The sequence below is a fragment of the Anas acuta genome, chromosome 1 (assembly GCF_963932015.1).
Source record: "Anas acuta chromosome 1, bAnaAcu1.1, whole genome shotgun sequence".
NCBI classification, from domain to species: Eukaryota; Metazoa; Chordata; class Aves; order Anseriformes; family Anatidae; genus Anas; species Anas acuta.
In genome coordinates this window covers 137819345-137835707 of record NC_088979.1, presented here as the reverse complement: position 1 = coordinate 137835707, position 16363 = coordinate 137819345, and the positions used below count along the sequence as shown (strand labels likewise).

General features: G+C 35.0%; 1 protein-coding gene across 3 annotated transcripts in view; it reads left to right on the top strand.

The window, feature by feature from the left end:
* The window catches only part of PIK3C2G (phosphatidylinositol-4-phosphate 3-kinase catalytic subunit type 2 gamma), a 207400-nt gene that overhangs the window by 64937 nt on the left and 126100 nt on the right, over positions 1 to 16363 (top strand). For all 3 annotated transcript variants that reach the window (XM_068659641.1, XM_068659652.1, XM_068659631.1), the window contains exons 13-15: positions 3991 to 4122; positions 11139 to 11253; positions 12967 to 13094. In XM_068659641.1, the coding sequence (XP_068515742.1) occupies positions 3991 to 4122; positions 11139 to 11253; positions 12967 to 13094 (375 nt within the window). The remainder of the gene's footprint in view (positions 1 to 3990; positions 4123 to 11138; positions 11254 to 12966; positions 13095 to 16363) is intronic.

Here is a 16363-nt window from a genome sequence, read left to right as displayed (position 1 = left end):
TATAACACACATGTTCTTACTTTAAAACTCACACAACACTTAACAGCAAAATCAAATGTTTTTTTTAATAAAGAAAGGAGCTGACAGCTGTACTGAGTTGTGCTTAATACAGTGTGACTTTGGAACTGTATCCAAATATTAATCAGGATAGTAAGGTGAGAAGATCTTTTCTGTATGACAACAGGCACAGGAAAGGAAATGTTTGTGGTTTTGTTTTTAATTTATACTAAATGTGAAATAGTTATCCAGTTGTATAATGGAAAATTGTGTTTTTGCTATTGGTGCTGCTAACTCTCAAAACAAGAGAAACAACAAACAGCACCAAACTGGATAGAATACTGATTATAATTGAATTTTATATATAGCATATATAACATATATAAATCATTCAGATTATATATTCAGAATAATCTGAAACATACAGAGAGGAGGAACTGTAGAGGTGGTGCCATTTTAGCATTGAAGGTGTTATGTGCCTAACTAGCATAAATTAAAACATACTCAAGAACAGGCTGGTTTGTATTTCATACAATAAATATATGTATATAAACACTCATTAGCACTTTTTTGCAAGAATTTGAGCTGGAATGGATTAAGAATAGAATATTTTAATGAAGTAAGCATTGCTGCCATTGGTTTTTATACGTCATCAAGTGGCACCATTTGTTGTTGTAGGAAATCTGCATCACTAAAACTGTAACTGTGTTCACTATTGGTTATATTTTAGCTTTAAAGTCACTTTCTGAAACAGAAGGGAATACGTTCAGAAATTCACAGAGAAGATGATTTCCTTCTTATAAGATTCCTTGTCCTGAGTTGTTAAAGTGCTACTTTCATTCTAATCTATAAGCTATTTTCAGTTGATCACAGCCATTGAAAATGAATGTGGTAAAAGGTTACCAAGAAGAGCTTCCATTACGTTAGGAAGTCGCCTATTCACTGAACAGTTAGGCATCAATCAGGCCAAAAAATAAAACTAGCAAATTCAAAATGAGTCCTGATTAGGACTGAATAAACAAGGCAAAAGAAAATGGAGAGCAGTGTTTTGATAATTGGAATCTAGGAAGAGTGTTTCAATAAAAGATAAGGTTTGTTTTATTTGCTGATTTTCACGTATTTAGTTTGTGTTTTACACTGCTTTAAGCTATTACTGTCTGAACTTGGTAGTTGTTTCTTTTTTGTGTGTGTGTTTGAACATGACCTTTTGGTGATGTCTTTTATCATTTTTTGTCCTTCTTAGAATGTTCTCAGAAAAAGTAGGAATGATTTGATACTTAAGGAGGATGCCTCAATTTGTGTCTTTTGTCTTTGTTCTTTTTAGAAGTCTATTTTTTCTTTTAGAACGTGTGTGTTATCTTTGAAAAAATGGTATCACATTGGTGCAAAGTTTGAACAGGCTGCTACTATCTAGTTAATAATGTGAACAGTCCAAAATTGCCCCCTCTACTTTCTCATCAACTTCGTTTTTAAATGGCTTAGGTCTCTCAATTATTTTCTTACTTTTTTTTCTTAACTGGCTCTTAATCTCCTCATTCCACCACCTCCTTTCTTTTTCCATCCTCAGTAATTTATGTTAAACCTACAGACATGAAATATGGAATTAACATTAAGCCTACCATTCATCACCTTCTTGGCTTTGGATTTCCTTTTTCCCCATATTTTGTTTGGCTTGTCTATCTTGTTTATACTTTCTCAGGGCAAAGACCAGAGTGCCCCAGAGCTCTTCAGTGTTGAGTGCTCTTACGATGTTAGGTTCTTAGCCTTTGAAACCAGCTGTATAACTTTATCTAACATCTGTAAACAGCACTTTCTCAGTGAGTAGCTTCTCTGTTCTTCTCTACTGCTGAAATTGTTCACTCATGCTTTTCCATTTCCTATTTCCTCTGAGTCATCTCTGTCTCAGCCTCATGCAGTCAGAAAGTATAATACTAACAGGGTAGACTTAGACATGTGTTTAAAAAAAAAAAAGTCTTAAATGGTACAAATACTCCCCTTCTTTGTATATCACATGTCACTGGAAGGGAAATTTTGCTAATCTTTGGCCCATGGTTTAAGCCTTGGGATTCCTAACTTTTGCTTTGGTTTTTCCATGTGCATACATGTATGTCTGGTAGTGCTATATATTGTGTCCTAGGGAGTCTCTGACAAGCATTTGCTTTCTGCAAGGAGAAGGATATTATCAGTTTTTTTAATTTCTCCACATTCACAGGGAGTGCTAACAAATTTCTATATTAGATGATGCATGTCTTGGCTTTTATTTGTTTCTCATCACAGAAAATACTAATGATGCTTTAAAGTTGTGTAACACTGTCAAAAGGTATTATGAAATATGGACAGAGCTTTTGGCCTCTAAATGAAAAAAGGCAGAACAAACCATCCATGACATGTAAAACAGTTTTCCGTAAGTTTTTTTTTCCAATTATGAGTGAGGAAGGGGGCATGAGACAGGAAGCAGAGTTGAAAGCTATAAATAGGGACATGTGGGAAGACAATTTAGAATCGCTTCTCAATTCTATTCATGTTAATTACAAAGAGTTGGAAATTGCTGTCTTGCTTTTTTTTTTTTTTTTTTAATTCAGAGAGGTATGCAAATCTGAATAATTTCCGAAGTGTTTAGGATTGATCATATGAAATCCTGACACTCATGCAAATATAGCGTGCTTGAGACTTTCAGCTGAAACCAAATATTTTTTTCAACTCTTCAGTGCTTTCAAGCAAACTTTTCTGAAGCCAGTAGAATTATGACAGATGTGGAGTGACAAGACTAGGAGAAAAATCTTATGTTAATTTTACATTATACTGTTACCTTGTCATATTTTTGCTACCCGTAATCCTTATGCTTTTCAGGCTTTGATACTTTTTAAATAACAATTTCTACATTTGTTTACTACATGACTATGCTTTTTTTTTAATGCTGAAAGCTGTATTGTTCTGGCCATTTAGATTGAATATGTGAAAATTAAATGGAGTCTGTATTATTTAAATTTATCTTCTTTTTTTAAATTCAATTTTATGCAGACCTTTTGTTTTCTTAATGCTTACACTGTCAATGCAAAATAATTGTTTTAGCCTTTAGCCCCTTATATTGATTTTGTTTATACAAAAAAAAAAAAAAAAAAAAAGTTAATCTCATTTTCTCCTTGAGAAATTTAAGTTTTTACTGAATAAACATGGAAAAAAAATTGGAAAGGCTCCATCCACTATAGACATTCTCTTCAGGAAAAAGAAAATAGATTTACACATGATTTACACATGTCTGGATAGTAATATGATTTTTCCATATAGCATGAAAGTTTCTCATTTCTTAGTCTTGCTCTAAGTTATGTTTTTAAGTCAATCATTTAATCTATATATACAAATTAAACGACCAATGAATTTTGCTTCAATATGAAGTTGAGATAAACACTCATATCTGATTTTTTTCATTAAAAAAAAAAAAAGAATCATTCATTCCTGTTAAAACAAAATCTGCTTTTAGATTATGCTTGAAAAATATCACTCCACTGAAGCACATGTGAACACAAGAATTATTATCATACCCTACCCAGAGCACAACTTCTAGTTTCTTAAGCTTTGTTTTCCTTTGAAGACACAAGCCAGCAAATAACTAATTATTGGTTTACAGTTCATCCTTAGGGGAGGTACTTATGCTGAATTAACCCTTCATCGATTGATAAGATAATTCTTAAGCAAGAATTTAACTAGGCTTTTCCTGCCTTTGTCAGCTCTAGTGGTTACCAGTGAAGTGAATGAATTATTCTTTGCCCCTTCTCAAGTACTATCACCCAAGTTAGTGTCTGGCAATACTTATAAACATGTAGCTGGTGTGTTGAAAGGATCTATCAGTTGCATTTTCCTTCAGAGTTGCACTCTCATAATTTATAGCTTAATATATGTCAATATATGTCAATATATAGAAAAACGGGAAAAGATGTCAATTGTGGTAACAGTGCTAAATTTTTTATTTTTCTTTTTTTTATTTTCATTTAGAATCAACTTTCCTCTGCGAATAAAGGCTCTTCCAAGGGAAACTATACTGACAATAAAACTACTCGGAGTAAACAGTGCTTCTAAAAACACAGAGGTGCTTGCTTGGACATGCTCCCCATTGTATCCAAAAGAGTAAGTTCGCTTTTGTAGGGTAGCTTGAGAAAAGACCATTTCTGAACAGGGTTACACTCAATTTGGGAAGAATACAGAAAGAAAAACACTAATTTCAGATTAGATTACAGTAAACTGATCCTGATGTGCCTATAAGAGCTCCACCTATAAGCTTTTCAATACCTTCTTTTTGAACTTGGCTTGCATAATGGTTAAACACAGTAAAATTCCTCAAGCCTGTTGAAAGGTTTTGCTGCACCCATGTTGCAGCTTTATAAATTCCTTCTCAGCACAGCTTCTTGTTCACAATCATGGTGGTTTTTGTTGTTGTTTTCTTTTGGTTTTGTTTTCAGTATGCTTTCCTTTCTTGCTGTCTTTCATTCTACTCAGTCAGACAGTTAGTGGTGACCACAATGATCAGCTTTACGTCTACTGGCCACTTAAGTTTTCTCCTCTTTTTTAGTCTCTTTTTTTTCAAAACATAACACAGTATAACAGTGGTTTAAAGATACTTGTAGGCTTGATTGTCTCTGCAATGATGCATGAACGGAGATCTAAGGTAAACTTTCTACAGTACCTTTTATATATTTTAGTAACAGTGAGAAATCTGAGTTTAGATCAAGCTGTTATGATGATACTTAATTTTTATTTAAACACCTTAACCTTGCATGCCACAGCATAAGATTCACAACAGCAGACATGCTGAATGCCCAGATACCTGAGATGGGCAATAGACGAATATGCCCAAGCCCCACAAGTTTCTGCATAATAATCTGTATCTAAAATATAGCTCTTTCCTCATCTTGAGATATCTTCATCTACTTTTGCACATCATAGCAATCACCATTAAAAAAAAAAAAAGAAAAAAAAAGAAAAAAAAAAACACCAAAGTGAAACTAATTGCATGTATGTGTTTACTTGGTATGAGAGACCTTAGATTCCTCTGAACTTCTAGGCTAAGAGGTTTAAAATGCTAGCCAATAGGTTGGACTGGGCTAGAGGCTTTTTCCATATTTTCAGGAGAAAATTCAAGATCGCTTGAATTTCTATTCAGAGAAAGAGAACATTCTTTTATGACTGAATGATGAGAGCTCTTAGCTTGAAGGAAGGAAAGAAATGTGAATCAAATCTCTGCTCTAACAACTGCTCAGGAGTTTTATTCAGTGACTTTTCATTAGGCTAGTCAGAAGAAGAGTACACCAATCACTCTTCCATTTTGTGTGTCTTATTAAAGAAAATATTCATTGTACTTAATGTATTTTTACCATTATGATGCTTAAGTTGAAACATGCAGAGGGAATATCTTTGCTGAAAATCTTGAAATTAATTGTTAACTTGTTCTCAGCCCCAGCAAGTTGATGTGTGCTTGGTACATGCAGAGGCAGAACATTAAGCATGGGAACTTAACTGGGAAACAGTTAGGAAGGCATCTCTGGAGGTAAATAGGACACATGAGAATCCTATTCTACTAGAGCATCTCTTCTACTACAGCCTTTTTTTTATTATTATATTTTTCAGCATTTAAGTTCTAAATCAAGGATTGTTGAAATATTTGTTAGTCCTCAACTCCCCGTATTATATATTTTGTAATGTATATCTTCAGGTCAAACATACTGATTTTTCTTAGGTAGATCTCCAAGTGACACAGATGATTTTAAAACTTCTACTGAAAAATGGCTCCATTATCTTAGTACACAAAATCAGCACAGTGAAGGGGATGCAGTGTTACTTTCCTTTCATCTGCTGTATAATTGTTCAGATCACTGCTGAAATGACCCTTTAAAGCAAAAATAAAAATTGAGTTGTTGGGTTGGAATAATTTAGGAATAGCATGTTCAACACCCCCTAATCAGTTAGCTGTGTCATTTACAATTATAGCAATTACTAACACAAAGAAACCTAAATGCCTTTTCCTCTTTTAGCCAAGTACAACTCCACAAAATTATTCATTTACCATGACTTGAATTGATAGACTGACTTAAAAATAAGGATAGCCCTGAAATTCCTTCTCAAATATGAAACCTGAAAATGTCTTAACATTCACCCAGCCTGCTTTTCATTTTCCTTGGAAGGTCATAAATATTTTTGGATAGAGTAAAGTAGCTCTCAAAGTTAGCTACATAGAGAGCAGCAGGACTAAAACTGTGAGGTGATTCTTTATAGATAATGCTATCAATGAACAATTAACCAGACTTTGCTACCCCGGAGCCTGTAATGAAACTAAACTTCAAGACTCTTTTCAGCAAAGTACTTCTGAACTTTAGGTACTAAGAAAAGGTCTTTACCTGTAGTGTTATGCTAATGTATCAACAGAACCTTGTATTACTGCAAAGATTACAGTATTATAGTCTCTAAATGAACAAACAATGTAAATGTATATAAAAAGATTAAATAAATCTGACCAGGAAATGTCTAACAAAACATTGCTGACTTGGAAAATACCTCTTTCTCAAATGAATGCTTTTCTTAGAGGTGAATTTATGTTTTTGAAAGAGTTGTAACAGATCTCAAGTCTAGAATTTAATTTACAAGGAAAGGACAGAAATAGGCTCTTTGAAGTAGCCAGTAGCCCCGAGGTATTTGCCTGGGTCATCGAACATCCTTGTTCCAGTTGGTCACCAAGCCATTCTTCTTAGGCTCAGGAAAGATAAGGACAGAGAGCTGCTTTTAAAAGCATTCAGATGCTTTTAAAATACCTTTCTTTCCTTCTTTCTTTCCTTGATACCTATTTTCTCTCAAAAATGGCTATTTTCATCGTATAGTGTATTCACCCATTCATATTTTTAATTCTTTATATTTAGTCTGAACTGAAGATTAAGAAAAACTGAACTTATTTTAGCTATTAATGTATGCAAGTTCCCTTCATCTCTGGCTAGAAGCAGAGAAAACTTCTGATGTTTTGGGGCAGGACCAGCTCTTTTCCAACCCAAGCAGTTCCATGTCAAAGTCCCTTTACAGATCAATGTATAAGAAGGATATACTAGCTGATGGATAGAGAGTGGCCACTATCTCATTTGTTAAATATGTGTTGGTATTTCTTCTAATCAGCCTTGCATGTTTCTGCAGATTTCTCTGAAATTCTTTACAAAACTGAGATTCTGCAAATTTTCTCTAGTCTTTTCCTATGTGTAGTTGTTTACATTAAAATTATTGCTTATAAACTTTTTTTTTGTATGTTTGGTTTTAGGGCACAAAATCAGTAAGAATTAAGAGCATGGCCTCAAATTTGTTTTAATCTGGAGTAATCTGATAAATTTCAAGTTGCAATATTCTGTGTCTTCAGACTTATGGGAGTTAATCAAGCTAGAAAATCTGTGGCGTGAAGATCTGTTCCTTGTAAATGTCTGTAAGACATATAACATTTCTTTGCAGATGAAAATTATTTATCTAATGTGAATTTTCTAGAATGTTTTAGTACATGTAATTAGAGTTGTTATTTCATGATATCATTCCAGTGCAGAATTAACACTTCTTAGGCCATAAAATATGCTTCTTTTTAGCATAGCAGCTTTGGATTTCCTTTAAATTTACCCCTGAATTTCTAAGGTTTATTATGTCAGGTTTGGGGATAATTGAATTATTTTTGCATCATATTTTGCCATCTTTTTTTCCTGGTATATCTTGTCTAAACAGTCACACCCCTCTCATGTTACATACGTTTGTGAATGAACACAGTAACGATGATGGCTTCTGACTTGTCCAGTTGGTGAGCCTCTGTATTCACATTTCTTATTTTATCAAATGTTCATAAATCAATAAGGCCCTTGATGATGTTCCTGTATCAAGAAATCTTAGTTTCAAGAGTCAGTTCAAAAGTGTTTGCAAACCGAAGTGTCAATTTTCCATTCCTTCATGTCAGAAAAATGTGTTTGTCTCTTGGGCTGAATAATTTTAGCAATCTAGAGCTAATTAACAAATCAGGAATCCATCATATGGGGCAATTTGGGAGCTGTAATGTCTCCCACAGTGCCCATTGCTCTGAGTTCATTGATTCTAACAACATGATTTATTTTGCATTGGTATTTCCAAATCAGAACAGGCAACAAAATTTTCCTCTTTCTTGGTGTGGTGAATGAGGTGTCCCATATGATTTTAGGATATTAGGTTGAATTTATAAGACAGAGTGCCTTGTGTTGTCATTCCATTGCAGTGTCCTCTTCTTCTGTGGCAGTTTATTTTAGCTCCTGTTGGAAACAACAGCTGGAAATCTGTAATTCCAGGTTTCCAGGTGTTTCTACCTGCCCCGGTTTTGTGTGAGAATATAAATAAATAAATGGCAGCAGACACAAGGCAGCACTTGCTTATTCACCTTCTTATGGGCCTTATGCTGAAGAGAATTTTTCCAGTTGCTACATGGAAGCCATCACCTATAACTGTGATCACTTTACAAAGATCAGCATTACTGTCCTCACTTTATAGATGAGAAAACTATTAGAAAAAATGGGGAGTGACCTACCTGAGTTCATCAGTCCAAGACAGCAGAGAGAGGAGTCTGTTCAGAAAAGATTATGGCTATAATGCTCATGGTGCTGGCTCCTTCCTTTTCTGAATGGATCCTGCACACTCTGCTGCCTCTTTTCCTTTTCCTAAATATAATATAACTTTCATTCACCCACGAGGCTGTTTGTTATCATTCTGTTTTTGTGTTCAAAAGAAGAGTATTGTCTGTGTAGTGCATATTGTTCCACAAAGTTTGCTAGGGAAAGCTGCACCTGAAAATATATCATATTTCAGTAGTCACTGTCTCTTCACACACTTTTAAAATACTGCCTGTGTTTATTGACTCACCTTGGTCTAAATAGTGATTTACAGCTTGAGTTACTCACTTATTTGTAGATATAAATTAGGGTATTTTGTATACAGGTATAAATATATTTCTTAAAAACTAGTTCATTTTTTTCTTAGGAGATAGTATCTCCATACTGTTTCAGTGGTCTTTGGATTTACTCATAGTCCTCTCATCTGCTTTAACATATGAGCATTCTTAGTCTTTCTGCTTCTGAAATTCTGAGCATTCTAGGTCCTTCAGCTTCTGAAAGCATTCTGCTTTCTTTGGTGCTTCTCTGAGACTGGAGAAGTCCACCTACCAATTGTTCTTTACTTTCCAGGACAGTCTTTAGCCACAACTGTACTCGGTACAAATGAGCTGTAATAATGAGTTAAGGAAATGTCTCAATTAAACACACATACAGTGCCTCTGAGGTCTGTGGTACTTCTTGTATTTGCCTATACAGATTTTCAGGTTACCCAGGAAAAAAAAATCTACCATCTATATTCTTTAAAGCCCTCTATGGTTTTAGAGGATGATGTAAAAGTGATTAGCCGTAAAGAGAACTCAAAAGGATAATTTAGTCTTCAAGTTCATTCGGTTCTCAGCTATTCCTCTCCTTGGTAACTTAAGGGGTAATTAGTTCAAATTATCATGTAAACTTCTGTCCACAAGGGAATGGTTGAAGAGATGTGACTCCATCCACAAGGCGATGCACAAAGAGATGTGACTCCAGTTAAGCATCACAGGAAAACAGCTTTGAACCACGACTCATCACTTCCACATTCACATCAGCTGAGTGTGAAAAACTTCATATCACAAACTCTTTTTCCCCAAGTAGCATCTTCTTCACATCACAGTTTCTTTTTCTGCCTCCCTTCCCCTGCAAATATGCCTGCCTACAGCTGCAAAAGAAACTAGAAAATAGCTTTGTCTTTAATCCTCTCGAGCTGTATTTCACAATAAAATAAAATATTTGCACTTATGACATCAATAGGTTCAGAAGTGAAAAACAAAAATTAGCCCTAAGTTACATTTGCACCAAGTGTTGAATCACAAAAATGATTTTGCAGGAGTCCCCTGTTTCTTCTTCAGATGACTTTGCAGCAATTTATTTTCGTATGCAATTCAAAAATGTACTCTTTTCCAGCAGTGATGCAAACTCATCAGAAAGTCCATCTGAGTTATCTTTTTCCTCTAACATCCTCATCTCTGGTAAAAAGCTGTTTACTCAAAACTTGTCTACCTGGCTGTGTTTCTGTTAGAGTTGGCAGAAGACAGTCTAGCCCATTCTATCACAGTTTCATTGACTGAGCAGTGCTTGGAATAATAGTAATAAAGTTTTCCAGTGAAAGAAGAGATGTTCAGCATATCAAAATTCTGAATTTATCCTAACTAACCATTAAGATATAGACAAATTAGAGGGTAAGTCTGGTGTACTATATAATATGGTATCCAGGTACTACATTCTTAATTTGAGCAGATTAGTCATAATTAGAATTGATACCAGAACTTTCTGATTTTATTCAGGTTTTCTGGAATGAATTGTGTTGACCTGCCAAATCATGCTGTTTTTCTTACTTGCAGACTACATGCATGCCTGTTTCTGACACAGCTTTATCGTGCGTGTAGTGCTCAGATAGGTACTTCAGACCATAATCTTTCATCTATCCAAAAAACAAATGTGCATGTGGTACAAACCATCCCATTCAAATTCCTTCCAGATCATTGAATGCTGAAGCTGTACTACTTCCTGGCCATTTACACATTTTGACTGATAAAATTAGCACGATTCATTCTGGTCGCAGTAGATTGTCATGAGTTTCTTCTTTCTGTGGAATTAAATGTATGCTGCTCTCCACTCCCTCCACCTTATATAGTATGTTGACACTTCACAGTCTCTACCATATTCCCAAAATGAAATACTGAGATAGGAATATGATGTTATCCTCATTTTATACCTAGCTTCAATGACAACCCCTGTCACACAGGAAGTCAATGGTAAAGTACAGAGCTGATCTGGAATTTCTCATCAGCTTGATTTGTGCCACAATCCCTGCAACTAAATAGATAGCATTATGGCAGACAGGCCACCAGTGTACAATCGTTACTGATCTTGACCAGATTTGTACTAACCACATAAAGATGAAAGGTTTGTTATCCTTTCACTTGTCGTTTAAGCTGTCCATTTCTGTATTTTTAGATGTGATTTCAATAAACCCAGTCACCTCCAGTACTGAGGCAGTATTTCTGTCTGTGTCCATTGCAGGCGGCTCATCCATGGAACTGTGCTTCTTAGCATGAAGTTGGACAGCATACTTCCAGCATCAATGATTACCCCAGGCATCTGCAGTACTGATATACCAACTTCAGTAACGTTGCAGGTAAGAAAATGAAAAAGCTAAGAAAAGTTCATTTCCAACATACTGAAAAAAAAAAAAAAAACACACAAATTAGAAATCCTATTTCTACTATAGCTACTCAGAGAGGGCATGTTAATCTTAGAGGATGAAAAGTATAATGCTGCACAGTGGCAAATATGTATGATAATTTGTATATAGAATGACACCTCTGAGAGCTACGGAAGATTTTCATGCAGTAATTTTTTATTAATATAATTTTGGTTCCAAAAATACTTTTGACAAAAATTGCTGACTAGTTACATGACTTGCAGATGGCTTTTCAAATCTGAACTTTAGTTCTGGGTACTGCTGAACTGTGTGCAATTATAAGTGTAAAATACAGCTTGCAATTAGCATGAAGGAGCTGTAAAGGAAGCATCTACAAGCAGATTGTCAACAAATGGCAGTAGAGCTCTCCCTCCATAACTACATGTTGAGAACCCACAAACTCTGGCAGAATGGTGCTCCCAGTATTGAAAATGCATTAGGTCTGCCTGGTAGTTTTGTCACCTTTCCAAGTTAAATTAGCAAGTGGATACTTTGAGGGCAAAGCCAATTGCTTTCTGTATTAAAAAGTTGAAATGACTATTAGCAAATGACATGTAAAAGAACAGATAATACAGATAAATTAATCTGGTCTAAGAATACCCTATTTTTAATAGACAAGCAAATAGGGATTTTCTAGTCTGAGGAGTTTGAGCCAAGAAGATGACTTAGAACAGCTTTCTCTCTCTTAATAATAAAGGAAGCCCAGACAGTAAATGGCTACTCTGTTATAATCTTTCTCTGCTGGAAGGAACAGGAAAGGAGAGTCTCTCATTTCCCCATGCTCTTCTAAGTTATTGCCATATAAGTGACAGTATCGTGATTTGTGAACATACTGGAAATACTGCCATAAAGATTGCTTTTCTGATGTGGCCAACATGATGCTTACATTTTGTAGGGAATAACTTTGTTAGCCTTTAGAAGAGTGATGCATATCTATTTTATATGCATATAGAAAATGTATAGATAAGAGATTACGATGTGAGCAAACCAAAATAGGATGTGCAAATTGAACTGGATTTTACGGAACAGCCTACATTTTCAGATTACCGTGACCTCAAGATTCATAATTTTGGTGGAATGTTTTCTTTCTCTGTATCTTAAAAACATTTTCCTAAATTTCAGATGCCCATGTGAAAGTGCAAAGAATGAAATAATGGTAGATACTATACAACGTATATGAAATTAAGCATCAGGAACTAATATCAGGAATCTGATTCCCATCTTTTAAGCTCTTAAACTGCATATCAGAATTATTCCTGTTTTTTTTTTTTTGGAAAAAAAAATATCTAATGGATGCTTTTCATTTAAGACCTATCTCATGAAAAACTAGGAAAGGGAGGAAGGAAGGAAAAAACAACTTCAGCCTTGAGTACATGCAGTTCTAATAAATACAGTGGATTAAATTCTCTCAAGAATGTCTGAGACAAAGCTCCCACTGATTTTTGTGGGCTGGGTATATCACCAACTTCTCTAAGTAGAGTATTACTTGCAGTGAACATCCTCAGAGAGTTACCTCCTCTTCTCTCATATTTTGTGTGCTTCCTGTACAAATCCAGGATGACATTTATTAACAGATGTATCTGAGACTACATATTGCTAAGAGGACTTCTATCTTTTTTGTCTTTTTTATTATTTTTTTTAATAAAGATTGACTTTCCAGAAACTAATTTGGAGTTCATTAAACCTGAACCTGAAGAGAAAAAAGATCTTGAAGAGCCAACCAAGGAGTGCCTGAAGCATATTGCAAGACTTTCACAGGCACAGTCTCTCTTGCTGTAAGTTGTACCCAACTAGTTCTGCTGAATCTTCGCTTGAAGTACTTATTCTATTGATCACAATTAAATGAGTCCACTTCTTTAAAAACTCTTTTTTTTTTTTTCTCTGAAGGAGCATAGGGTGATTGATTTGAGAAGTAGCACCTCTAAATGAGAGAATAGATGACAGCAAAGCCTAAATAAGCCCCTGGAAGTGGCAGTGTACTTTACTGTTTTAGAAAAGGGTTGTTTTTACCTCTCTATCATTATATCTTTTCATGTCTTTGAGGGGAGAAACCAATTTTTGATTCAGAAGATTTTCAAGTGATGTGATAAGTCTATAACAGTATTAGAATGAAAACCTTTAGATAGATGAAAATCAGTATTCTCTATCGACAACTTGCTCAGACTAATAAGATATAGTAATAGCATATAATCATTAAAACAACACTTACTAGTTTTGTTTTTTTAAAACAAGGAAAGAAGTATGCAAAGTTTAGCTTTAAACAGAAGACAAATAAAAACAAAGTGAAATCAAATGCTCTGTGTATATTGAAGAAGATAAGTATGCTCAGGTTACATAAGCAATTAGGATGTTGTACTATATAAAATAATTTTAGATATAATCCAAGTGGCATTAAGAACATAAATAGTTATGGAAAGTCATTATACCAGTCACAGTTAATTATATAAATTAATCTTTCATCGAAGTTCAAAAGATACATTAGTTTTACAATAACTAAATAACTTAAAGCCAGTCTAGCTCTCTGTGTGATATATCTGTTAAGAAGACTTTTCTATGTTGATTTCCTTTTTTTTAATTAAAAAAAAAAAAGTGTATTTAATGTTTGCTTCATCTTTTTAAAAAGACAGAATATAATGTAAAGTTATTTTTATTACTTTTCGGGTCTGTGGTCTGGTTATTATTTTATTACTAATATGAATGGGAGGACTGTATTTTATCATAAATGGCCACTGTGCTAAGGCACTTGCAAGTTGTCTGCATGATTCCCACCTGCAAAAGGTACTCTATAAATGATTTGGGGTACTTCAAGTCAATGCATCTGACCTCTGTTTGTAGTAAAATGGTGGCTTCTGTGAGAAGAAGTAAGATCATTAAGCATTTAGCTAAGCATGGAGAAATCTGTCAGCAAAGAGCCAATGAGGCTTCTGTAAACAGAAACCTGCCTCACCAACCTATTGCTGCTATTCTAGAAGGTTGTCAGAGGGTTCATGGATTTGGGGGATTTGATGAACATAAAGTATTTCGATGTTCAAAACACTTTAGTGAGGTTCCATATCAGATTGTTAAAGAAAGTGTTCATGGGTATAGAGTAAAACTGGTTAAAGACCAGTTTGGACATTTAATGGCTTTTCATAATAGAGTAATCAGCAGTAGAGCCCTTCTGTACTCAAGGTTGGGACCAATTTTATTCAATATCTCCACTGATGATGTGGAGAAGGAAGTGTATGGTGAAATCTCCAACTCTGCAGATGGTACTAAGCTCTGCCAGATAGAAGCTGTGTCATGGAGGAGACATCCAAAAGGACCTTACAAAAATAAGGAGGCAAAAATATGGCAAGTGAGTTTCAGTGTGGGTAAATTTAAAAGGATATATTTAAGGAAAAATTATCTAGGAAATCTGTACATGACACTGAATTCAAAACCTGCATCTACATCACAGAAAATACATCTTTGAATTACTGCTGCTATTTCCCTGAACTCATGAGTACAATGTGCAGCAACCGAAAACGCTAACAAATACTAAGTGTCATCAAGAAGGGTGTAGAGGAGAAGCCAATGTATGTCATTTCACTGCTGTCTAAAACCTTGAAAGGCAGTGTTTTGAGTATGCTGTGTAGTTCTTGCATCTACAACTCAGGAAGGACACAGGAGAACTGGAAAAGGTAGAGAAGGGTAACATGTTTGAATGGATGAAGTAGTAGCCTAATCAGGAGAAGCTAAAAGCTAAAAAATCTGAGACTTCTTATGTAGAGAGGAGAAGGCTGAGAGAGTGGTGTGTTTAATATTTCTAAAATCATGATGATGGTGGACAAGGAAGAAAAAAAAAAAAAAAAAGGAAAGAAATAAAGGTACAATATTCAAGCTAGGGATATCCCATGGCAGAAGTAGATCTATTGTCAATAAATGGAAGAACACTTCAAGCAGTCAGTGGTGAACCTCTAAAATCTAGTGGCACAATGCTGGGGAGGTAGACAATGTCATCAGATTCATAAAGGCTGTCCACAGATTCGTGGACAGGCTCATAAGGAGATATTACAAAGATGAAGCAAGGGTAGAGACTATAACATCCCTAACACAACAATTTTGGATTCTCTGGGAATATGAAGGGAAGAAACCCCCAAAAGTGGCCAGGCTGGCATGCCCTGCCTAAATTGCCTCTCAGGTTGCCACTGTCAGAGGCAGAACACTGGGTGAGAGATAGACCAGTGATCTGGTCCGTGATGATGTTTCTCAGGTTTTAAAGGAAACCATGTCATTTTGAAATATATATATATATATATATATATATATTGTCTCCTGGCTTTATTGTATTTATATAACCATCTATAGCTTACTTCACTCATATGCTTTCCTAGGAGTTGCTGTTACAGAGAGTTACACTGTAACATACGGTAAGCTTTATTATTCATTAAATTATTTAGAAGTTCATTAGAGGTGGTAACACTTACAGGAGGCATGAATGCTTCTTTTTTCCGTCTGGGAAGTTTGCAGAAGACAGATTCAAGTTGCTGCTGCTAAGATTTCAATAAGTTCAATAACATTCTTGGAGGAAAAAGAATGGTAGTCCTGGCTTTTCCCACAGCTTGTTTTCAGTTATCCCCTCTTGTGGTCAAGATGGTCTACCAAATGTATCATCAGGGTGAAGGGTGGCATACTTGGGGGTTTGAATAAAGAAGGTCTATGTTTATTAAGCGATTTCTGGTCCAGAGGAATCTGACAGCCCACAATTTTCTGTTGTACCAATATCAGAAGCATTCTTTTTACCTTCCTTAGTCAAGATAGTTTTATTGAAGTTTTTAAAAATATATTTGTATCCAACCACATTATTACCATGAAATCTCAGGTTCTCTTCCTTCCTTCATGTGTCAAGAAAAAAGGAGAAATCTAGGTAACATTTCAGTAACAACGCATTTGATGATGTTTCAGGCCTGTAAGTCTCAGATATTAATTTAAAATAAAAAGGTGTCTGTGGATGGAAGACACAAGAAACCTCTCACAGGCTGTACTTCTAGTCATTCTACTGAAAGCAGAGAGAATAAGTGAA